This window comes from Heloderma suspectum, chromosome 2, assembly GCF_057233095.1.
Source record: "Heloderma suspectum isolate Gila_16-S chromosome 2, 16-S_ref, whole genome shotgun sequence".
NCBI classification, from domain to species: domain Eukaryota; kingdom Metazoa; phylum Chordata; class Lepidosauria; order Squamata; family Helodermatidae; genus Heloderma; species Heloderma suspectum.
The window spans coordinates 141,641,772-141,666,885 of NC_139459.1; the positions used below are offsets into that span (position 1 = coordinate 141,641,772).

At 46.5% G+C, this 25,114-nt stretch overlaps 1 gene segment (V, D, J or C); it reads left to right on the forward strand.

The window, feature by feature from the left end:
• The window catches only part of LOC146352876 (T-cell receptor beta-2 chain C region-like), a 127,755-nt gene extending 118,373 nt beyond the window's left edge, over window positions 1–9,382 (forward strand). Inside the window, 3 exon segments of the C gene segment in view lie at window positions 741–767; window positions 6,937–7,043; window positions 8,798–9,382. Coding sequence covers window positions 741–767; window positions 6,937–7,043; window positions 8,798–8,809 — 146 coding nt within the window.
• Window positions 9,383–25,114: the final 15,732 nt, after the last annotated feature.

The following is a 25,114-nucleotide window of genomic DNA, read 5'->3' on the forward strand; positions in this document are numbered from 1 at the left end:
TGCATAGGAGTTGTGAGTGATACAGGTAATTTGGGCCCCGCCCCACCCCCATCAGTGGAACTCAGCAATTCCTCTGGCTTTGAGAGGTGTTCCCCACATACTTCCAAGCATATGCTCAAAACCTTAAGGCAAGAATGGGAAACCTCTTTTGACCTGAAGGCCACAAGCCAAAGATAAGCAACCCCCACAAAAAGTAGTGGGTTAAAGCAAAAGTGGCTGGGGCCACCCCATACACACTCTCTCATAAACATACAAACACACACATGCACGTGCACACACCTGTGTGTGCACGCAGATCCACATGTAACACATACATCCATTTCCACACATAACCATTCACTCTCTCTCTCTTACATGCACGCGCACGCACACAAAATCATACAACACACCTTCTCACATTCATACACACACATCCATTTTCAGTCATAACACACACCCATCCTGACACATAACACACACACACACTCATACACAAATTTACATTCTACACACATGCACAGAGCCCCCTGCAATTAGGCCTGAAATAAGCCTTCCATGAGCTCCAATGGAAGGCTTTTTTCAACCTTAATTGCAGCACCGGAAGGCAATATTTGGGGTGGGGGGAGTCATGGGGAGGGGAGGGGTCCCTAAATTGTCCCTCTCCTTTGTGACAATGCTGAGGTATGGGGAGATGTGGGCTGTGGGGGGGGGCTCCTAGCCCTAATAACAGCTAATGTGCCTCCTCTCCCTTCTGCTTTCAGAATGTGACGACAGTACCGAAGCAAAAGGTAAGCCAAAATCATTCTGTTCTTCCCAAGTTTATATTCCATTGAAATAAATTTATGCGTGGATACTTCTCCAATATCAGAAAACATGCTCAGAATTAAGTCCTGTGTTCTATGTGTTCAACGTCCTAGTAAAATGTGTTTGGGATTGCAGATTATCTGTACAAGTCTGTGAACTGTGGCACAAAAGAAGACAGGAGGTGACGTGTAGATTTAAGTTCACCGGGAGGGGGAATTAGTGGAAGCCCTTGGTTCTGCTCCAGAATGTTCTGGCATAGTTGATCCATGATCAGCCTCCTCTCACTGGAATAGAACTCCATCCTATCTGTACATGTTAGTGCAGTGGGGGATAGGAACGTTTATGTTATTACCTGTTTCCTTGCCCACTGACAAATTGGTTCATGTAACAACCTCCATTAGTCCAGTCAAAATAAGGGTTCTATGTGTTGTTTGCGACTGTATGCACTCGTGCAGCTAGGAAATAAGGCCTGGACTTAATGGTCGGGGGGGGGGGGGCTTTACTAAAGGGGCCCCTTTACTGTGGCCATGTGTATTGCTTCAGTTGTGAAGCACACAACTAACACTTCCCCCCCCTCGGGCTGCCGTTTGTTTGTTTGTTTGTTTATTTATTTGATTTCAATACCGCCCAATAGCTGAAGCTCTCTGGGCGGTTCACAAAAATTAAAACCAAAGAGCACACAATAAAACAATATAAAATATATAAAACATTAAAACCACAGTATAACAATACAACCAGAATAAAACTTAGCAGCAGTGCAGCGATTTAAAATACAGATTTAAAACAGCAAAGCTAAAAGTCTCGAAAGCTAAAATGCTAAAATGCTTGGGAAAATAAAAAAGTCTTCACCTGGTGCCATAAAGAATACAGCGTAGGTGTCAGACTAACCTCACTAGGGCGCTCATTCCACAGCCGGGGTGCCACAGCAGAAAAAGCCCTCCTCCTAGTAGCCACCTGCCTCACTTCCTTTGGCAGGGGCTCACGGAGGAGGGCTGCTGAGGATGATCTTAAGGTCCGGGCAGACACATGTGGGAGGAGGAGATCCTTCAGATAATCTGGCCCCAAGCCGATAAGGGCTTTGAATGTTAATACCAGCACTTTGAATCAGGCCCGGAAAGGGACAGGCAGCCAGTGCAGCTGGAAAAGAACTGGTGTAATATGAGCTCGCAGGCCAGTCCCTGTTAACAATCTTGCTGCCCTATTTTGGACCAGCTGAAGTTTCCGGACCATTTTCAAAAGCAGCCCCACGTATAACGCATTGCAGTAATCCAGACAAGAAGTTATCAGAGCATGGATAACTGTAGCTAGGCCATCTCTGTCCAGATAAGGGCATAGTTGGCATACCAGCCTAAGCTGACGAAAACTGCTCCGTGCCACTGAGTTCACCTGTGCCTCAAGTGACAGTTCTGGATCCAATAGCACCCCCAAACTACGAACGTGATCCTTTAGGGGGAGTGCAACCCCCTCCAGAACAGGTTGAATAACAGTACTAACAGTACCTCCGTCTTGTCTGGATTGAGTTCAGTTTATTGACCCTCATCCAGTCCATTACTGTGCCCATGCCCTGATTCAGAACAGCCACTGCCTCACCTGGGTTTGATGAGAAAGAGAGGTAGAGCTGGGTGTCATCCGCATATTGATGGCACCTCAGCCCACACCTCTGGATAACCTCCCCCAGCAGTTTCATGTAGACGTTAAGCAGCATGGAGGATAAAATAGAGCCCTGTGGAACCCCATGGCACAATTGCCATGGCACAGAGCAATAATCCCCCAGCACCACCTTCTGGAATTGGCCATCCAAGTAGGAGCAGAACTACTGCAGTGCAGTGCCTCCAACTCCCAACCCAGACAACCTATCCAGAAGGATACCATGGTTGATGATATCGAAAGCCACTGAGAGGTCCAGGAGAATCAACAGGGTCACACTCCCCCTGTCCCTCTCCTGGTAGAGGTCATCCCACAGGGTGACCAAGGCAGTTTCCATTCCAAAACCAGGCCTGCCCGATTGAAATGGATCTAGATAATCCATTTCATTCAAGAGTGCCTGGAACTGTCCTGCAACCACCCGCTCAAGCACCTTGCCCAAGAAGGGGATGTTGGCCACTGGCCTATAATTGTTAACATCCCCTGGGTCCAGGTTAGGCTTTTTCAGGAGTGGTCTGATTACCACCTCTTTTAAAGAGGCCGGCATCACTCCTTCTCTCAAGGAGGAATTTACAACCTCCTGGACCCAGCCAGACATCCCCTCCTTGTTTGATTTAATAAGCCATGAAGGGCAAGGGTCAAGAACACAAGTGGTCAATTGGACTTGGCCAAGCACCTTGTCCACATCCTCAGGCCTCAGTAACTGAAACTTATCCAATAAAACTGGACCAGACACTGCTCTGAACGCCTCTACCAATGGAACTGCATTAATCGCGGTGTCCAATACATGACAAATCTGAGTGACTTTATCTTCAGAGTGCTGTGCAAACTCGTCACAGAGTGGAACCAAGGGTTCCACTGTCTCTCTCCCTGGCCCAGAATGTAACAGGCCACGAACCACCCGGAATAGCTCCTCTGGATGACACTGAGAAGATGCAATGCTGGTGGAAAAGAACTGTCTCTTTGCCACCCTCACCGCCACAGAGTAGGCTGTATAGTGAGCTCTTACGTGTGTTCAGTCAGACTCAGCACGAGTTTTCCTCCACCTGCGTTCTAGCTGTCTCCCCTGTTGCTTCATTGCCCTCAGCTCAGGTGTATACCAAGGAGCTGGCCAGGCTCTGCTCAGAGGGAGGGGGCGCTTGGGCACGATCGTGTCAACTGCCCGAGTCATCTCTGCATTCCACAGAGTGACCTGGGCAATTTAGGGGTGTATGAAACCCCGCTTACCTGGCTCCACCGGGTTCCGCAGGTGGGGGGAGGCGATCCGTTCCTCCCGCCGGAATCCTCGATGGGGGGGAGGCGATCTGTTCCTCCCCCCTGGAATCCTGCCCAGCCGGCTGGAATTCAGCCCCCCGGGATCCGTGGCGGAATTCTCTAACATCCCTACCTGGGCTTCAACAGGAGCACCAGCCACAACCGCAGGAAAATCCCGCGGAGCCCTCTGGAATCCATCGGAATCCATTAGCCTCCAGGGGCAGACCACTTTAATAGGTCCCCCACCCTTGCAGAGGGGGAAGGCTGCCAAGAGTCTAAACCTCAGCAGGAAGTGATCTGACCATGACAAAGGGACAGATGTTAATTCCTCCACTTTCAGATCACCATCCTCCTGCCCAGTCGAGAAAACCAGATCAAGCGTGTGTCCTTTTACATGCGTTGGTCCGATGACATGTTGGGACAGCCCCATGGCTGTCATGGTGGCCATGAAGTCCTGAGCCGCCCCGGATACAGCGGCCTCAGCATGGAAGTTGAGATCCCCCAGTACCATCATCCTAGGGGTCCTCAACACCAAGTCCGAGACCACCTCCGTCAGCTCAGGCAGGGAGTCTGATGGGCAGCGGGGTGGGCAGTACACCAACAGAATCCCTAATCTGTCCTGGGTACCTAACACAAGGTACAGGCACTCAAGATCTGCACTCAAATGAGCAGGAAGCCTGGAGAGGGAGATTGAATTCCTATAGACCACGGCACCCCGCCCCGACTCTCGAGTCAGTGCTGGTGCTGCACTGAGTACTCAAGAGGACACAGCTGGGAGAGAGTGACCCCTCCCCGTTCCCCCACCCAGGTCTCAGTAATACATACCAGGTCAGCCCTCTCATCCACAATCAAATCATGGATGAGGGAGATTGGACCGACCTGGCATTCAGCAGCAGCACCACCAGGCCCGAGGGCAAACTGGTGAGGCCGCCAGGAACCATCAGGTTGGGGGGAGAACCAGAAGAGGGGACAGCCATAAGGTGTGCATACTTTAAGACTGCTTCAAACATATCAAACTGATGTTAGAACAACAACAACAAAACTGTTGCCAAACCTGATTTAAAGGGATTCTCTTTGCATTTTTAAATTTACTTAGCACCGTTGTGTCTACAGAAATAAAACAGAGTTTGCTTCTGCTCCTGCCACTCTCTGGGTGGTCTTTTGCCTCCACCCCATGGATTTTGGCGCCAGGGTCCTGCCCCAGCTGCACCACTGCCTGTATGTAAATGTGATGTGTCTCCAGAAAGCAGATTGGTGCACTCCAAATCAGGGTATAAACTGGTGCAAAACCGTGGGCAATTATTCAGGGTCTTCCTCCACTATTAATCACTTTGGTGTCATTTTAGCTCATCAGGCTTTATCTGAACTACTAAGAGTTCCTGCCTATATGCATTTGTGTGCGTCCATCAAAAAGGAAAGCTTATGGCTGAGAGTCAGGCAGCCTGAAGGACCCTAAACTGTGAAAAGTGTGCCACCTTAGGGCATAAAACTATGCATCTTTAGACAGAAAAATGTCCTACAACTCCCAGCATTCCCCAGCCAGCATGGCTGGCTGTAGAATGCTGGAAGTTGTAGGACTTTTTTCTGTCTAAAGATGAATTGGATTGCATTCTTGGGCATCTCTACACCAGCCTAAAATCCTGCATTTAAAACAGGGCTTTCTGCTTCCATTTTAAATGCAGGATCACGACTCCTCCCTTTTTCACGTACTCCCTTTCCCCTCTCCTTCTCCCCGTATCTGAGGCTTTCTTCACACGGCACTTTTATCCTGCGATTGAGATCGCTCCCTCACGGAAGTTTGCAGGCTCTTTACATGACGCTGTGACCCTCCAGGGCGTCTCCTGCACTCAATGCCCTTTGTTCCATTTTTAAATAGATCGCAGATAATGAGCTATCAAATTACCCCATTGTGTTCCGATTGAGTTCCCTCCATAAAAAGAGGAAAAGCGGCAAGAAGAGGAGCCAGATCAGTGAAAGATAATGGAAGACTCGGATACAGGGAGAAGGCGGGGGAAGGGGAGAGGGGGAAGGAAGCGGGTGAAAAAGGGAGTCGTTGTGATCCTGCATTTAAACCGGAAGCCGAAAGCCCCGTTGTAAATGCAGGATTTTAGGCCGGTATGGTCCATGGGGTCACGAAGAGTCGGACACGACTTAACGACTGAGCAACAACAAAAGTGATGCCCTGAGTCTTCCATTATTTTTCATTGATCTCTCTCCTCTTCTTGCCACTTTTCCTTTTGTCGTTGAGGGAACTCAAGCAGAGCACAACGGGGTAATTTGATAGCTCATTAACTGCGATCTATTTAAAAATGGAACAAAGGGCATTTCGTGCAGGAGGCGCCCTGGAGGGTCACAGCGTCCTGTAAAGAGCCTGCAGACTTCCGTGAGGGAGCGATCGGGAGCCATCTCAATCGCGGGATAAAAGCTCCGTGTGAAGGTGGCCCTCATCTCCTTTGAGTACCCTGCTGTGGTCACCATCATGCTAGCTAAAGGAGGATCCACCCCCAGGACCACTAAAACGTGGTGAAAAGGTTAGAGCAATCTTTAAAAAAAAACCTTTTCTGAGCTAGTAGAAGTTTGGGGTGGGCAGAATTTGGAGCATTATCGTTTCTAGTGGGGAGCTCCAGCAGCCACGGATTTCTTGTAACCAGACCTTTTCCTATTCTAAAAACAAGCGGACATGTTTCAACGGAAGCTGTCATGCTGCAAGTTCAGTGCCAGATTGGACAACGTGTGTGCCAAGTTGCCTCTCCCAGCAGCTTTCCCCCAGCATGTTTTTCCATGCAGGTTTGCAAGGGCAAACGTGTGTTTGAACTTTGGAAGACAGGACTGGGTGGCAGTGGGCCAATTTGGAACAGAAAAGCAGCCGCAGGGAAATAACCTCTCCCTACCTGCAGCACCGCTGCTGCCCGTGTTTCCCTCCAGAATGACCTTTATGTCTTCAAAATGGGCTGTTGGGCTACAGCAGCCTTTCCAGCCTGGCACCTTCCAGGCATGATGGATGGGAATTCTGGGAGTTGTAGTCCAAGACATCTGGAAGGCTTCAGGTTGGGGAAGGCTGGGCTACAGGTATACATGTTTGTGTGAACCATGTAGTGTGGCCCTCAAAAGCTTGCATTTCTGAAAAATTCTTTGGTGGGGGGGATTAATGACACAGGGGGTGGTGCATTCACTGACCCCACCAATGCTGTAGCAATACAAAAGAGACTTTTACCCTGTAATCATTTGTATTTCTTTCCTGCCCTTGATTTTTAGAGAAATATCTCAGAGATGCCAATTTTGGAAAATTGGTGTATATTCTTCTCATTTGCAAGACTACCTTGTATGGGGCATTTGTGATGGGTCTGAAGCTAAGAAAAAAGGTAACGTACAGTGTTCATTCTTTACACACAGGGCCAACTGATTTCTTATGAAAACACAATATATGAATAATTCTGCCACAAATCAGCCTTCCAATCTACTCTTTATTCCTTACTATTAATATTAATACTATTAGTTAGGGCAACCTAGACGAGACAATGGAGATCCATGATCCACTTTGCCATCTGGGCAAATAGCAGGCCCAGGGATTGGGACCATGGTGCCAAGGGAAGGTGCTTTAACCTCAGCTACCTATACACACACAAGTTTTCCTTAACAAGGCAATTTAAAACAAAACAAAACTGGAATCTCTGTGTTCCACCAATATGTTTTAAATTTTCAAAACAAGAGTGCATCCTCAGGATCTCTTAACCATTGAGGCCTAACTAACCTGTGCTAAGTGATCCTGAGTATACACCTTTGCTCAAGAACCGAAGTAGTACTTTGTTGATCGGACCAGACCAGCAGTTTTTGCTGCAAGGATCCCAGCCTCCAGCAGTCACTATGTGTTTCACCAGAAGGGAATTGTTCAGTGCCAAGATCTGCCTTCTGCTCCTCCCTGATGTACTTGCATGCATCAAGTAGCCTGTCGGGGAAGAAAATAATAAAACTCCCATTGATTTGGAGATTCCTGATCAAATATGTGCTCCAGGTTTGGTTTTTAAAGAATTCATAAACAGTCAAACAACGCCACTGCTGAAATTACACAGGCCAGGATGGGCCAATGGCTTCACAATTATGCAGATGTTGCTCTAAATCCTTCAATGAAGAAGTGGGATAGAAATGTGACAAGTGAATACACACATTATTTTAGAAAAAGGATTTCTCCTGAGCCATTTAATCAGCAGTTATTATCACCTGCTAAGGTGGCCAGATGCAAAAGAAAAAGGAGACAGGACCCCTGCACCTTTAATAGTAGTGTAGAAGAAGGAATTTCAGCAGGTAATTCTCTCTTCTGCAAAGCTATTAAAGGTGCAGGAGTCCTATCCTCTTCTGCATCTGGCCACCCTAGCAGATGATAACACTTGTCCCTATGCTGTGAACAGCTTTGCCTGCCAGTTTCTATGCATCAGCATGCTTTAGGGAACAATCCTATGCATGTTTAGGCAGAAAAACATCCTACAACTCCCAGCATCCCCCAGCCAGCCATACAGGCTGGGGAATGCTGGGATTTGTAGGACGTTTTTCTGCCTAAACATGCATAGGTTTACACTCATAAAGGTACAAGAGCAAAAAAGGCCATTTTCTTATTCTCAGTTAACAACTATCCAATAATCGCTATTTACGTAGGACAGTGCTAATTTTCTGGTGAGTGTGCCTGATAAATCACTGCCCCTGCTTGCCGTTTGGGGAATGCTTTCTCTATGGTTTAAAATCAAGTTGTATAAAGGTTTATGAGAGTTACATCCAGCAATACAAGAAATACCTGCTTCTAGCCGTGTTTCTAGCTGGTTTCAAGGGGTGATCAGCACTGAAGTGACCACTGCCTGTAAAGTAGGGCTGGGCTCCTGTACCATTAAGGATTATCCAGACCAGAAGAGGGAATTTCAGCAGGTGCTCACCCTGATGGGACAAGCCACACCTGCTCAGAATCTTCCCACTTCTTCTCAGCTGTTAGGTACAGGAACCCTGCAGTCCTCCTTTTCATCTAGCATCCTTATTCAAAGAACTGTCCTTTAGTAATTACTCTTGTGTTAAGCTAAGTCATTTAGTCTTGGTCTAACTATCTACTGTTCTCTTTTCTGTCCTATGACAGCTAATGCCATAGAAGCCTTTTGCTTGGGAATATCTCGCCTGATTTGAGTGAATACCAAGAAAAGAGAAAGATCTCTCTTTGAACTGAAAATAGTTGCTTTGAGTTAGTAATATCTTCTTGATTCTTTCAACTGCTTTGTTTTAGTAAAACTACTGAGCATTTTATGAAATTTCCCTGTGTTTCTTTTCAGTTTTGATATGTTTACTTGGAAGTAAGTATAGAGTTATAGTCTTACAATGCAATCCTATACATGTCTTCTTAGAAGTAAGCTCCACTGAGTTCAATGGGACTTGCTCCCAGGTAAGAGGGTAATAAGATTGCAGGCTTAAAGTACCACTGATTTTCAAAGGGAGAGATGGGCAACACACCCCATGCACACTTACTCAGAAGTATGTTCTGCTGAATTCAGTGGGACTTATTCTCAAGTATTGTGCATAGGATTGCATTTGCAGCTTTACAAATGTGTTTAATTACACCATTGAAATAAATGAATGTTAAAGTGCTTAACTTTGTTGTTCCCTGTAATCTTTCTTTGATTCTTTGTATGACATCTTTTCAGTAAAGCCACAGAACATTTTTGCTGAGTTTCCTGTGTTTCATTTTATAACTTATTGTGTGTCACACAATCATTCTGATCCGAGGCAATGCAATCTTGCAACTAGCTTTTATGAGGCAAATGTCTTTCTGCAGAAAGAGGTTGAGGGTTTTCCAGTTACCACTTGCTCACAGAGAAGACCAGCTTAGAGTTAAAAATAGATCTATTCATTTTGACCTAAAGGCAAGTCTGGCATCATAAAACCAAGAGTATAGGGTGACTAGGTGAAAATGAATGCAAGCCCCCTCTTTGTTGTTGTTCAGTAGTTAAGTTGTGTCCGACTCTTTGTGACCCCATGGACCATAGCACTCCAGGCCTTCCTGTCCTCCACTCTCTCCTGGAGTGTGCTCAAGTTCATATTCATTGCATCAGTGATGCTATCCAGCCATCTCATCCTCTGCCATCTCATCACCCTTCTCCTTTTGCCTTCAGTCTTTCCCAGCATCAGGGTCTTTTCCAGGGAGTTTTCTCTTCGCATTAGGTGGCCAAAATATTGGACCTTCAGCTTCAGTATCTGTCCTTCCAATGAGCAGTCAGGGTTGATTTCCTTTAAGATGGACTGATTGGACCTCCTTGCAGTCCAGGGGACTCATAAGTGTCTTCTCCAGCACCACAGTTCGAAGGCATCAGTTCTTCAGCGCTCAGCCTTATAGTCCAGCTCTCACAGCCATACGTTGCTACTGGAAAAACTATAGCTTTGATTATACGAACCTTTGTTGGCAAGGTGATGTCTCTGCTTCTTACTATGCTGCCTAGGTTTGCCATAGCTTTCCTCCCAAGGAGCAAGCGTCTTTTAATTTCATGCGTTGTGTAAAAGTGGAATATTCTTGAACCCCTGAATTCTCTCTCCTGTTCAGCTCTTCAGGGTTTGAACCCTTGTGCGTTTATTATTTTTACGATTATTTTTATGTTTGCACCCTGCAAATACTTAGTCCCCCAAGGAATTAATGCTTACAGCATTAAACAATAGTTAAGTGAGCAATCCTATGCATGTTTAGACAGAAAAAATCCTACAATTCCCAGCAGTCCCTGGCCAGCATGCTGGCCGGGGAATGCTGGGAATTGGAGGACTTCTTTCTGTCTAAACATGCATAGGATTGCGCTCTAAAAATACAAAATCCACAGCATAACTAGCCACACCAACTGTGTGGTGTCATAACTAGCCACACCAACAAGTTAAAACAACAAAGCCAATCATAACACAGCAACCTATGCACTGTCTGAAGAAGGAAGAGCTTGGTTAAACTCCTGAGTCTTGCAAGCCTGGAGCACTTCCCTCAAAAGGGTATTCCAAAGAGGAGGAGGCCACCACAAAGAAGACCCAAGGACCAGCCATTCTAGTCTGCATTTCCAGAAACAAGGGGGGCTAAGTAGGGCCTCCTCTGTTCTTAATACACCTGAGAGAATGTACATGAGGAGACTCTCCTTCAGATGCCCTAGACCTTTTAAAAAAGAAGTTCAGGGCGCAATCCTATGTGCAATCCTATGCACCCTATAGCAGCTAGACAGCTATAGGGTAGGCAGCACAGAACAGCTCCATTCTCAGAAGAGGAGCGCAGAGCAGCAAGAACAGGGTGCTCCTGGGGGCGTGCCAGGGCAGAGAAGTCAGAAATCTGGTATGACACATCCAATGTGTCGTCTGGCCACCACCCCGCTCCATCTTTCCTTGATCAGACAGCCGAAATCGGCTGTCTAGCCACAAATGCAGGGCAGCTGAAGTCTGGAGGGGGCAATCCCCTCTGCACTTCTCATGTCCTGCATTGGATAGGCAGCCGCCTCCGAGTTCGGAGGCAGCTGCCTATCCTGGTAGGATCACTCCCTCCATTAGCTTTTTCTACCTGTTCATAGTACAATTAACATGGATAACAAAACATAACAACAGTAGTTGGTGGGTTCCTTGTCTTATTTGTGCCAGATGACTTGGATCTTGACCACGCTTGCATTTGGTCATCCTGCTATAGTGCCATATACTTTGTGGTGCATGTAACATTAGGATACTAGACATAGACATAGAATCCTAGGGTTGGAAGGGGCCTACAAGACCATCGAGTCCAACCCCCTGTTCAATGCAGGAAGCCTGATTCCCAGGCGGTCTCCCATCCAAGTACGAGCCAGGGCTGACCCTGCTTAGCTTCCGAGACCATTGTCAGTACGTTACAGCCTGTGTTAAAAATGTGACTTTTCATCACCACAGAGGATGCTGATACCAAATCACAGCCGCCTCTTTTCCAGTAACTTGGCCCTAGATCTCCCTGAGGTGGCTGACCTGTGTCCAGGTTGTACCACTTCAGATGGCAGGTGGGGACTCGTATGACTGAATGCTCTTCCTCAACAAAAAACATGCTCTGCATGCAGAATAGCATGTTGGGGCAAAGGCTATGCTACAGTCCTCCCGTACAAGCTAGTTTGCTATATGTCGGGAATCTTGTGTAGGGAGGAGCTGTATTTTATAGCTAGGCTGCAAGACTATCTGGTATTTCACTCTATTTGGTGGAGAACATACAATGGTCTTTTTTGTGTCTTACCTGTATTTGAGAGCTAATCTTAGATACCAAATTTGATGCCTACCAAAACAATCAACAACTGCCAGTATCAACAAGCCCAAAGTGCACAAAATTTGAAGTCAAGTGTCGCATTCAAAACATGAATTTTAATTTTGAATTGCGCACTGAACATTTCAGGTGGGGTCGGGTGGAAAATTTGCCATGTCTTGTACACCTTGCAGATATTCACTTCAGCTCTTAGGTAAACTAAAGAGAAGGAAGATACACTATCAGACCAGCATGTGAAATCTGGAAGCCACAAGGGTTGGCCAGCTGCAGACTGGGAGACTTCACCCGCTATAGGGACATTTCAGAAGGACCTGCTGAAGATGTTAAGGCACGCGGCTAGCCCATGCCAATACTCTCCCTTTAAGAAAAAGAACAAGGGGAGCCTTTTGAGCACAACAGGATGTGGCCTGACATTTGCTTGTGCAACTGTTTCTCTGGAGCGGGGGTTACCACAACGCATGTTTCATTCCGGTGTGGAGCTTAGATGATCTGTCACCCTTCTTGCTGTGGTTAGAAATAGCAGTGTGCATACATGTCTCACCTCCAGTGGTGGTTTCAGTGCTGGATACTATCACACAATCTTCTGTCTCAGCCAAAAGCCTTGGCTTGATCTTGCAGGTGCCCCGGTTGTGGCCAACGCACCACATTTCAAATGGAAAGTTGGTGGTATTCTTTTGTACGTCATCATTGACCTGTTTATCAAAACAGAGTGGAATGAGGGTTTTCCTCTTCCATGCTTCTTACTGCTGCTGCAAAAATGGCCTTGAGTACCCGAGATTTCAGTGACACCCTACCTTCTCTTTTTACTCCTTTCAGAAGGCTATTCAACAACTAGGATGGCTCTTATTATGAGAAATATGTGTCCTCATCAGGCAGTCTTCTAATTTCCTTTTTAATTTTGTTTTTTAATTGGGACTGAGAGATAGCAGGGCATTTGCTCTTTGGAGCATTATTTTGATCACTGCTTGCAAGATGGGAGCTTAAAAACAAATAAAGACAAGACGTTTCTATGCATGGGGTAGAGATGTACATAGCAGTGGAAATGGCAGGAGACAGACAGACATGGGGTTATTCCATCTTAATTTTCCAAACAGCCCTGTGAAGAAGATTAGTTAGAAGGAGAGACACAGCCAAGCTCGTCTTGTGACCTTCCTATGTCTGAGTGGGGATTTAAATGGAGGTTGTCCTGGGCAATGGCCAAGAAGCTATGTACTACGCCAGGGGTGGGCAGAAAGTAGATCTCCAAATGTTTTGGACTTCATCTCCAAGCATTCCTGACCATTGGCCATGCTGGCAGGGGCTTCTGGGAGTTGAAGTCCAAAACATCTGGAGATCTACCTCCTGCCCACCCTGCACTACACCACCTGGGCTTATTCCCTTAACGTTTGCCTTTTGTTGGAGCAAGATTTCATTCTACACTCAGCCCAGCGTGCTGCACAAGTGACATGCACACCTTAGACCAGGGCTAGGTAACGAGTGCCCATGGGCACCAATGTGCCCCCAGACACCTTTCCTGGTGTCCACCAAAGTGGCCTGCCTCTCCCACTTTTTAAAATCACATTTTCTTAGCAGCGGCTGAGATTGCTGTGAAATAGGTTTCTGTTGATACTGAAAACGGTGATTCAAAGGAATTGTTTAGTGTGTTGGGGTTCAGCTTTGTACTCAGTCTTTGGGGCAGGTAGTTTATCCTTTGCCATGCCTCCCAAGGCAACAATTTTGTGGCAGTGCCCAGTTTCTCAAATTGCCAAGTGTGCCCATGGCCCCAAAAGTGGTCTACCCCTGCTTTAGACATAATCCAGCCAAAGTGAAATGTGTGTACGTTCCATAGATGCTTATCACCCCCGCTGGAATCAAAGCGCCTAACTTTGGTCGGGCTGTCGTGCCCATTGTCTTGTTTAACTGAACTTAGTTTGCCCTTTTTTGCTTTGGTATAAGCCGGCACCCTGGTCAAATGAAGTGACCCAGCTGTCGCAGTGTATAAGCAGTAGCAGCATTCAGCACCATAGCTAAGGTAGCATCCTAACCTAGAGGCAAAGGCCTTTCTGGCTCCATCTTGCTAAAATTTGGAGCCCATTCATCTCTGTGGGGCTGCCCCCAGTGTCCAGCCCCCAGGGCTTTAGGTTTGAGGCTTCCGATATATTTTTAGGGTCCAGGGCTAATCTGTCTATCCAGACAGTTCATTGTTCTCTCTGACCTGCCAAAGCCCTTGTCACTCTGGGGTGCACAGGCCATTAACGAGATAGTTCCCCAGGAGTGCTCCCTCCCACTGAACAGGGGCCCTGCTGCTATTGGTTTACCAGGGAGTTAGGAGCAATGGAGCCATCAGGGAGATGTCTGGAATGCAAGAGCTGGAAGACTCGCAGTGAATTCAACTGAACGCAGGTAAGAATGAATCCTGGAGCCTAGTTTGTGGCAGTAAGAGGCAAAGAAACAATACTTCTCCCCTCTGATTGTGACCTCAGAGCACCGTTCCTTGTGGTAAGCAGCCTTTTCCAGATCGGCCCTCAGGGAGATGTGAAAGAATTCTGATGGCCTGCTGTGACTTGGGAGGGGTCGTAGCTCAGTGTGACAGAGCACATGCTTGGCATGCAGAAGCTCCCAGGTTCGATCCCCAGCTTCTCCAGGTAGGGCGAGGAGAGAATCCTGCCCGAAACCCTGGAGAGCTGCTGCCAGTCAGTGTCAACAGTACTGGGCTAGATGGGCCAATAGTCTGACTCAGTATAAGGAAGCTTCCTATGTTTGCAAAGCACTTTGAGGGCAAAATGGCTAATATTATCTCAACAGCTTCAGTGCTACGTGTTGTGCAGTCCAGTTGACAGAGGTATGTAGTTTAGTCCTAACCATTCAGGAAGGGCAGCCAGTGGCATACGCACACACCCATTGTTGGTGGCTCATAAGTAATAGAACAAACCAACATCATCTCAAACTTAAGGATCGCCTTTAATACCTGGATGAAAATCCTTTGCAGTCAATGACTGCCTGAAGTCTGGAACCCATGGACATGACCAAATGCTGAGTGTCCTCCCTCGAGATGCTTTGCTGCCAGGCCTTTACTGCAGCTGCCTTCAGCTGCTGCTTGTTTGTGGGTCTTTCTGCCTTCAGTCTTGTCTTCAGTAAGTGAAAAGCTTGCTCTACTGGGTGGAGATCAGGTGACTGACTTGGCCAGTGAAGAACATCCTACTTCTTTGCCTTGAGAAACTCTTGGGTAGCTTTTGCTGTATGTTTTGGGTCATTATCCATCTGCAATATGAAGCGGAGTCCTATCACTTTGGCAGCATTCAGCTGAATGTGAGCAGAAAGTATAGCCCTATACACTTCAGAATTCATCCTGATGCCTTTATCAGCAGTCAGGTCATCAATAAACACCAGTGACCCGGTTCCGTTGGCAGCCATACATGCCCATGACATAACACTGCCTCCACCATGTTTGACAGATGATGTGGTATGCTTTGGATCATGAGCTGTTCCTTTCCTTCTCCATACTTTTCTCTTCCCATCATTCTGGTGCAAGTTAATCTTGGTTTCATCAGTCCAAAGAATCTTATTCCAGAACTGGGCGGGCTTTTTTAGGTGTTTGCTGGCAAAGGCTAATCTGGCCTTTCTGTTCTTGAGTGTTACCAGTGGTTTGCACCTTGCTGTGAAGCCTCTGTATTTAAATTCATAAAGCCGTCTCTGGACTGTAGATGTTGACAATGACATGCCTACCTCCGCAAGAGCGTTCTTGACCTGGCTAGATGTTGTGAAAGGGTTCCTCTTCACCACGAGCAGAATTCTGCGGTCATCCACTTTAGTTGTCTTCCGTGGTCTGCCAGGTCTTTTGCTGTTGCTGAGCTTGCCAGTTAATTCCTTCTTTTTCAGAATGTTCTAAACTGTTCTGTTGGCCACTCCCGAGGTTTTTGCTATCTCTCTGATGGGTTTATTTTGTTTCCTCAGCCTAATGATGGCCTCCTTCACTCGCATGGACACCTCTTTGGGCCTCATGTTGGGCATTCCAGTGAACAGCTTCCAAATGCAAATATAACACTCTGAACCACCTCCAGGCCTTTGATCTGCTTGATTGGTCACGGGGCACCCAGGAAACAGGCCACACCTGGCCATGCAGCTGCTTGTCAGCCATTCGGTCCATTACTTATGGGCCACCAATGATGGGTGTGTGTGTATGCCACTGGCTGTACTTCCTGAATGGGTAGTGCCCCACTTTTGTCCAACCCCTTGAATTACAGCTGAAAGTCCTGACTTTGCTCCCATCTGGGTGTGTTTCCTTTCCACTTCAATGTGGTGGTGTACAGAGGCCAACTGCCAAAGCAGTTATCCTTGTTCCAATATTTCTGGCCCTGACTGTATATCCCATGTTAACCACAAGGTTGGTTAGGATGATATATAATGCCAGTGGGCTGAGCTTTATAACAAAGCAGAGATTTAAGTCCAGATCTCCCTACTCCAGACTGAAGCACTCTATCAGGGCCAGCATCGAGGGTAGGCATGGTGGGGCACCTGCCGAGGGCCCACACTCCAGCAGGGGCTCACTGACACGGGCCCCCTGGACTTGCTCCTCCTCTTCATCATGACAGCCTCCTTGTTCACTTGCCTCTTGCTCTGGCCCAGACAGTGGTGGTGGTGGTGGTGGTGAGGAGGAGGAGCAGCAGTAGATGCCACAGCCTACTGGCTCACTGGTTCTCTGACTAGCAAGCAAGCAAGCGGTAGCACTGATGAGGAACAGCAACAGTGGTGAGAAGGCAGACTCACTAAGGGAGGGGATCCATGGAGGGTGTCTTGCCCAAGGACCCTCAAAAATCTGGAGCCGGCACTGCACTCTATCCACCACTTGACACTGACTTCCATTACAAACTGTCCTTTATTACGTTATTTAACCATTGATTATAACTTCTGGAGTAATGGAAGAGTGACCAAGGGATTGCACTGCCCCCATATAGCGAAGTCAAGCTTTTGCAAACATTGAAACACGAGGACTGTGTGGGCAGACAAGGAGAACTTATGGTAGGAAGACCCCCCCCCACACACACACACACACGGGGGCTAAAATGAGGGGAAACCCTCTCCAGGTGGCAATGGAATGTTTCCCCTTTTTTAGCCCCTATGGGAGGTGGACACATTTAGGGGGGAGTGTGGCTAGGTGCAAAGGTTTAACCCTCTCTTACCTGGATGCAGCGGTCCTGATCTGGATCAGGTAAGCTTACTTAAAGGTTAAAAAATAACGGTGAGGATCAGCTGCATGCTACATATTTAACTTGGCTTCTAGTTTAGCCCGGAGACGGTTCATTTTCTATCTGGGTTTCTGAAATGCTTTGCCACAAGAAGAGCCTGCTTTGTCAAGCTGTTTTGTTGTATCCAAAGGGGGAAGGGGTGCCATCTAGTGGCTATGGTGGGTATGTGGAGTCAAAATTCCATGAATATCTGCACCATCTGCTTGTCATACGCTGTGCACCTGAACATACTGAGAAAACTTGGTGTAGGTTCTGTGCTTCATCTCAAGATGTGTCTCGGATTAGCACTCCACTTCCAGCTTTCTTTGTCAGAAGATTAGAACTAATCTTCCTGCAATGTCCTTCATGTAGTCTGGACAAATGCTCTAGAACAGCCTTCCTGAACCTGGTGCCCTCCAGATGTGTTGGACTACAACTCCCAGCATCCCCTAACAGCCAACACATCTGGAGGACACCAGGTTGGGGGAGGCTATTCTGGGGGGGGGAACCATCTCACAAATTTTCCTGCCACTACTTTTCCAGCTTCATTTTTCTCTTGTTTTCACTTCTGCGTGTATGCATATCTCCTTATGCAATAATCCCATCATGCCTATAGCATCAACTTGCACAGTTTCTGCTGGAGTGCTATCCCATACAGGCGGATAGATGTGATCATGTGTCAAAGGCCCCTAAAATGTAAAAACCCAGCATTACTAAATTAAATCCATATGGCGCTTATAATACTTAGAGCTAAGAGTTCATGGTGCAGAACATACTTTTAAACCAGTTCCTAGATCAACAAGATTTGCTACTAATTTTGAACCGCAGCCCTAAAGAACATTTAGGATGCAATCCTATGCATGTTTAGACAATAAACATGCATAGGATAAACATGCACAGGGTTGGACCCTTAGAGAAGCCAAGTGTTTCTACTGATTGCACGTGGTGCTCCTCATTTTCCCGAGCAGTAGGACATTCATTTCCCTGAAGCAGTGCGTAACTGCTACAGGATCCGTTCCCTTTGGGGGAAAGAGCATTAAAGGTTTATACTGTTCTTGTGATGTGTGTTTATTTACATATATGCACACTGAACATGGAGAAACAGGCAAGCATCCATATAGAAAGTGCTACTATTTACAGCAGCCAGGGCCGGCCCTACCACTAGGCAGGGTGAGGCCATCGCCTCAGGTGGCAGATGCTGGGAGGCAGCAGAAAGGTATTGGAGAACTGTGTACCATGCAGCCTGCCCTGTCCCCCCAAGATGGCCTGCTGCCTTCAGGTGCAGTGGAGGAAGCCATCTCATAGCTGGTGTCGGAGAAAGATTCAACTGCTAGTAAAGTCAGCTTTTGTGCATGGAGCTGGAGGGGGCGCCATCTTGTTCTTTGCCTTGTCTTGGGCCATCCCTGACAGCAGCACCGGGTCTACCCCCAAACTCCAAATTAAAACAGCCTGACCTTAGAGTCCTCCCCCTGCCCAAGACTCCTTCTTGCAAGCCAACTGCAAAACTGATTTCTGTATCCCTTGCTGGCTACGACTTTCGCTCCAAGCTCTTTTTATAGCCCTGTGCTAAGTATGTAAGATGTGCCTTAGCTTAATAGCCATTGATGCTTTTTAGAATGTAAGCCTCTTGGGGCAGGGGCCTGTGAAACTTGTTCTTTGTCAAATGCCATGTACATAGATGGCACTATATAAATAACAGCTAATAAGAATCGAGAGGAATGTTCGGCTACCTCCTAGAACTATCTAGAGACCATCAAGGCTCATTAGCAAGCCATTTCATTTAACATTTCTTCAGGGCCACACAATTGCATTTCCAATGCACTTCATGTGGTCCCACGATTGGTATGAGAAAGCCAGGAGGCAGCAATGGAGGGCACCTGCTCTAGGATCAGATAAAAATGGCTCCTTCTGCTGCCCGCTCCCCAAAATTCAGAGGATCTAATGATTTGCATCTGTGTGTGGGTTGGTGTTGAATTCAGTATTTAAACATTCCATTTGTTCTCCCAGTTCCCCTCTTCTCCCTCTCCTATTATTGCCTAGGTCCACTTATGTGGCGATTTGCCTGTTACACTTTGCAAAAGACAGATCGATCTAAGAGGCCATTCTCTTGTTGGAGAGTTCAGCTGAGCTGCAGCATTTAGGAGGCATTTGACGTGGCTTCTGTTCCCTGCGATTTCACCAGGAAGGAACCCGACACCTCAGAGCAGACACCCGTTGGCGGCTTCGCTGCTGCACGGCAGGCAGGTGGAGGCCCCCTCAACCGCAAGGAGAGAGAGTAGGGGGATTTTGTTGAGGAGCTACATTCACCTGGCACAGTGTGAGGCTCCAGGCACAGTAATACATCCCAGTGTCATTGAGTAAAAGGCTGGTGATCGTCAGGCTCAATTTGTCCCCTTCAGGTCTTGTTGCTTTAATGTGGGTTGGCCCCTCGTCAGTTGCGGATCCTGCACTTATTGAATAGGCGAGGATCTTGATCTGTCCCCCAGGAGTTTGCTTGTACCAGTAGAGATTGGGGTTGGATGCCCCTTCTACACTGCAATCCACAGACGTTTTGCTATGTAGCCGCTGCACCACCGATTGTGGTTCCTGGCGAATGGCTGGAGAAACATCACCTATGATCCGCCGGAGAAAGCAGAATCTGTTACTATAGGGTTGGAGCCAGGCTTAGTTATGCATCAAGTAAACCCAGTGCAATCAATGGGAATTCCATTGATTGCTATGGGTCTATTCTAAGCGTGACCAAGTGTGGATCCAATCTACAGTTAGGATTATTGCATTATTATATTTCTATGGAATATGTGAAAAGCCTCTGAGAAATGTCACTATACTTTCTGAAAATCTTCTGGCTTCCTTCAAAATCCCTTAGATGTTTCACACGAGGTGCCCAAATTAGCTTTGAATTTCACTTTCAGTGAAATTTCACCAGCGAATCTAGTACAGTGGCATATCCATTGAAAACTGTTGTTCTTTCGTTCTGTTTCTGTTTCTCTCTCTCTCTCTCTCTCTCTCTCACATACACACATACACACACCCCTTTTCAATGCTTTCATAAGAAACTAATTAACATTTTCACATGGCAATAGATTGTTAATGATTAATTGTTTATGGATTCTCTGTTTTGGCTTTGTTTAACGGTTAATTGCTTGCCATTCTGCATTTGTCATTCATGCTTTATATCCCTCAAATAATTAAAAAGCTTGCAGAGCTTTAATGTTTAATACAGAATGAAAACTTTACCTTGTGCTTAGAGAGTGCACCACTGGAAGAATCAATTAGAATTTTGCCATTGACTTCAGTGGGAGAGGGACTGCTCACATAATAATTATAATTAATTATAATAGCTAGGTTCTCTCATGCAAACAAGCAATATCTTTAAAATCTGTTGTTATCATGGGCTTTTAGCCAATCCGCAAATAAGAAAGAAAAGTATGTCTATGCAGCCTAAAAGCCAATTTGGAATATCTCCCACTACAATGTCATATATTCACAATTGTTGCTAGATGTCCCTTACTTTAAAGAATTGTCCCTCTTTTTTTAGGGCACCATGGCTTTGTAGGAAAGAACAAGGTTCCACTCCAGTTTCCTAGAATTACACAAAAACAACCAAGGCACAATGATGTCTCATTGTGAGACAGACACTAGATTGAAGGTGGTATAACAGTCAATGTTGGTTGTGATGTGCATACTTATTTTGTTCGTCCTGCTATGCCCATAATAGCCGTGCTAAGTGGAACCTCCATATTCAGGAGCAGTATACCTCTGAATACTAGAAGCTGGGAGACAAGTAAGAAGAGAGAGAGGCTTGTTGCCTTCGTGTCCTCTTTGGGAATTTCCTGGAGGAATCTTACTGGTCACTGTTAGAAATGGAACGCTGGACTAGATGGATCTTCGGTATTATCTAGCAGGGCTCTTTTTATGATCTTATGTCAAAGAGGTTTTGCAGGTTTTTCCTTTGCTTCAAATACCTGTTTGACCAGTAACAGGACAAAAGTAAGGAGCAAGCACATTGCAATCCCATAAAACTTTCCATGTTCTTAGAAACTACCATCTGTTTCCACTTTGTTTTGAGTTTTTAATCTGGCAGCAACTCCAGCACAGAGAAACAAGTAAGCCATGTGCAATCTTTTTTATTGATTGCCTTTGTCTGCCAAGCTGTGCCTTTTAGAAGTTTACTGAGTTTTTCCTCCAGGAAGTGGGTCCATAAAAATTATTAGTTCTGTTGAACTGTCTTTAAGAACAATTTACACATTGCTTATCTTCTGCAGTTGCCCCTGAAAGCCCTTCCTCAGATCCATGAAGTAGGGAGTAATGTTTATGCCTCCAACGTGTATGTTGGTCTAAGTACGTGCAGTGTTTCTACACCAGCGATGGCTACCCGAAGAGCTATGTGGTACTGACATGCCACCCCCACCTTCCTCTAGACTGACAAACACGGCAGAGGAATTTTAAACTTAACTGCCTGTCACTACAAAGGACATTTGGTAGTGGGCAGTCAGTAAGATGTGAACAGACCCTCCTTCTGTGACTTCCTTATTATTATTTATATAGAGATTTTAAGTGACCAAAGTGATCCACGTTCATTATCTCAGTAATTCCTACAGCCGTCTTGTAAGGTAAGTCTCTGATTCTGGGTTCTTATCCCCATTGCAGAGCAGCAACTGAGAGAGAGAGAACAGTCATTTGCTCAGACCACACAGATTTCTGGCTCACCCTCTAGCCTACACAAGCTCAGGTGGATACTCTAACAGCACTGCCAACTTATTATAAACTCAAAGCCCATATTGCAAACGGAGAGGCAAAGAGTCGATATACTTACATGAAATACCTACTGCAAACCAAAGTAAAGCAGGGACCGACCACATGCTTGCCATGAAACCTTCTCTCTGACTTGCTGCTGGGTTTGGAATACTTCTTTCTCATAATTGGTTCCTACATTTCTGTTAACACGTTTCTCTCTGAGGCCTTCACACATCCCTCTCTTACAGTGACCCCTGGCGAAAATGTCTGAAGTTGCAGACAAGTGTCCAGGGCTCTCTCTCTCATGTGCGCGCGCGCAAACACACACGCACACACACTTTACTAAGATTTTTTTTTAATGGCCTTTGTTTAGCAGCTCAGACTATAAATGGGAAAAAAACACACAGAAAGGCTACTTCACACACAATCAGAGTTGCCATCTCTTTTACTAATCCTGCTCCTGTGCTTTTAACAGCAGCCTGACACACAGAAATTTAGCATGTGAAACTTTTCTTTGAATTTAGAAAAGTTATCTGATAGGGTTGCCAAATGCAAAAGAGGGCAGAGCTCCTGCACCTTTAACAGTTGTGTGGAAGAGCAAATTTCAGCAGGTGGAACTTGTCAGGCAAGCTATACCTGCTAAAATTCCCTCTTCTGAACAACTGCTAAAGGTGCAGGGGCCCTTTTTGGTTTGTTTTGCATTTAGCCACTTTACCACAGGATTAAAGCAAGTGTTCATCTACCCCAGCATTCTGTTTCCAACACCACTCAGCTGGATATCAAGAACAAGCTTACAAGCATCCTTCCCTGTTTGTCCTGCAGTATCTGACATTCCAAGGTATACTGCCTCTAAATATGGAGGTTTCAATTGGCATGTAGACAGATCTTTCCTCCAGGCATCTGTCAAATTCATTTTCAAAGCCATCTTAGTGCCTATTACCACATGGGAAGGAGTAGTAGAAAAAGCTCTCTCTTTTTCTCAGTATAGCAAGCTGCTGTAAAATGCACAGGAGCAGGGCCAGAAAAAAGGAGGTGGCAACCCTGTTCTCAATCCACAGGGAAATTTTCCTTTGCAAACTCTATTGAAATTAACGACCTGTGCAAAAGCCCTCCATGATAGGGATTGTTTTATTAAAATATCTTTAACCTGCTGCCAGGATAAAAGCGGTGGTAGGTGGGAACATGGACGCTGCCCTGAACTCCTCCAAGGAAGGGAAGGATAAATACATAATAAACACAAATAATTTTTTAAAGATTTAAGCTGGCTATCCAATATTTTTCAAAAAAATCAAAACATACCAAATTTCAAAAATATCCTGCATATACTAATTAGCAGCAGTAGTGATTAGAGCAGCAGAAATCAGAAGAGGTAATCAGGGCAACCCAAAGGCCCTCTGGGAATGGGCTGTCATGGCCTGGTGTTTAATAAAGGAGAGAGGTGAACTCTTCTAGGGAGGAAGATCAGCAGAGGCCTTGTCCTATGTCGCCACCTACTGTTCTTTCTTTCTTTCTTCATTTCATTTCTATCCCACTCAATAGCTGAAGCTCTCGGGGCGGTTCACAAAAATACTTCAGATAGCACAATGGTGGGGGCTGTGGGGATGCAAAGCAGGCACTCAGAATAAGACCTCAGCACATGGGTAACTTCCTATGGGGGCAGAAGATCCTTAAAAGGTATTAAGGTATTGTGGGGACCCTGCCACTCACAGGTCACCTATGGCCCATGGCCTCATCCCATGCGGTCCGCAGGTCTCTCAGGGCCCACTCTGGGCTCTCTGGACACCGCAGACCTGCTCTTTGCTCAGGCTTTAAGGTGCCATGACAGTGGGAAAAGAAGACCAGGATATTGTTTTTGCTGCTGATGTTGTTGCCTATTACATTTATATCCCACCTTGTCTCAAAGGGACTCAAGGCAGTACACGTGGCTTCTCCTCCACCTCTATTTTTAGTCTCTGTGAGTTAGGCTGGGCTAAGACAACCTTCCCCAATGTGGGGCTCGCCAAATGTTTTGAATTCCCATTAGCCCCAGCCAGCAGGACTAAAGTTAGGAATTCTGGGAGTTGTAGCCCCAAACATCTGGAGGGCACCAGGTTGGGCTAAGACAGGGGTGGGCAACTTGTGGCACTCCAGCTGTTTTGGCCTACAACTCCCATCCTCCCTCACCATTGCCTATGCTGGTTAGGGTTGATGGGTGTTATAGACCAAAACATCTGGAGGGCCACAAGTTGCCCACCCCTGGGCTAAGAGATAGTAATTGGCCCAAGTCACCCAGTGAAGTTCAAGGCTGAGTGCGATCTGCACCCATGTTTCTCCACTTCTACTCTGACAGTCTGGCCACTTAGGGTGCAGTCCTATGGCCGCCCCTAGACAGCAGCTAGACAGCCATAGGATTATTTGGTTTCTGGCAACCGAGCTCGGAGTCTGTGCTCCAAAGTCAGTTCCCGGAAAACCGCCTCCCTGCCCCTCCCCACCCCTCCTGCCTCATAGGTGGTGTGGATCATCCCCAGCTCCACGCTCATAAGAGCAGCACAGAGCAGGAAGAAATAGGGCATTCCCGGGGGCTGGGATCTCAGAAGCACTGGTATGACATTTCCTATGCATCATCTGGCCTCCGCACCCCGCTCCAAAGTGCTGTGGCTAGACAGCTGAAATCGGACGTTGAGCCGCAAATGCGGGATGGCTGGAGCACAGAGGAGACGATCTCCTCCGCACTCTGTCCACCCTGCATTGGATAGGTGGTTGCCTCTGAGTTCAGAGGCAGCCACCTATCCCCATAGGATTGCGCCCTTAATCACTCTTATATCACATCTTTCCACGAAGAAGCTCAGGGTGACATAAATGGGGGCTATCCCATTTTTTTCTCACAGTAACTCTCTGTGAGGCAGAGGTGCAAATACAGCACTCTGTTCACTATATTGGCTCTCAAAACCCCACCAACTGGAGTTCAGACTTGCTTAGGATACCATTAAATTTCTTCAGGGCAGTAATTCCATATCAGCATTAATTAGGGGAAAACATGTTGCCTTTTTTTTTTAGTATATCAAACGGAGCTCATTCATTGAGCAATTAATCCCAGTTTTGTGAGGACATGGCAAGGGATGCTACTGGCACATGGCATATGAGGTGATATGGAACTATGATTTACAGCATCTTAAACGCTGCTAATGTGTTAGCAGTGATGGTATTTGGTAAGATTTTGCACAGAATAAAAATACTGTCTCACACATTT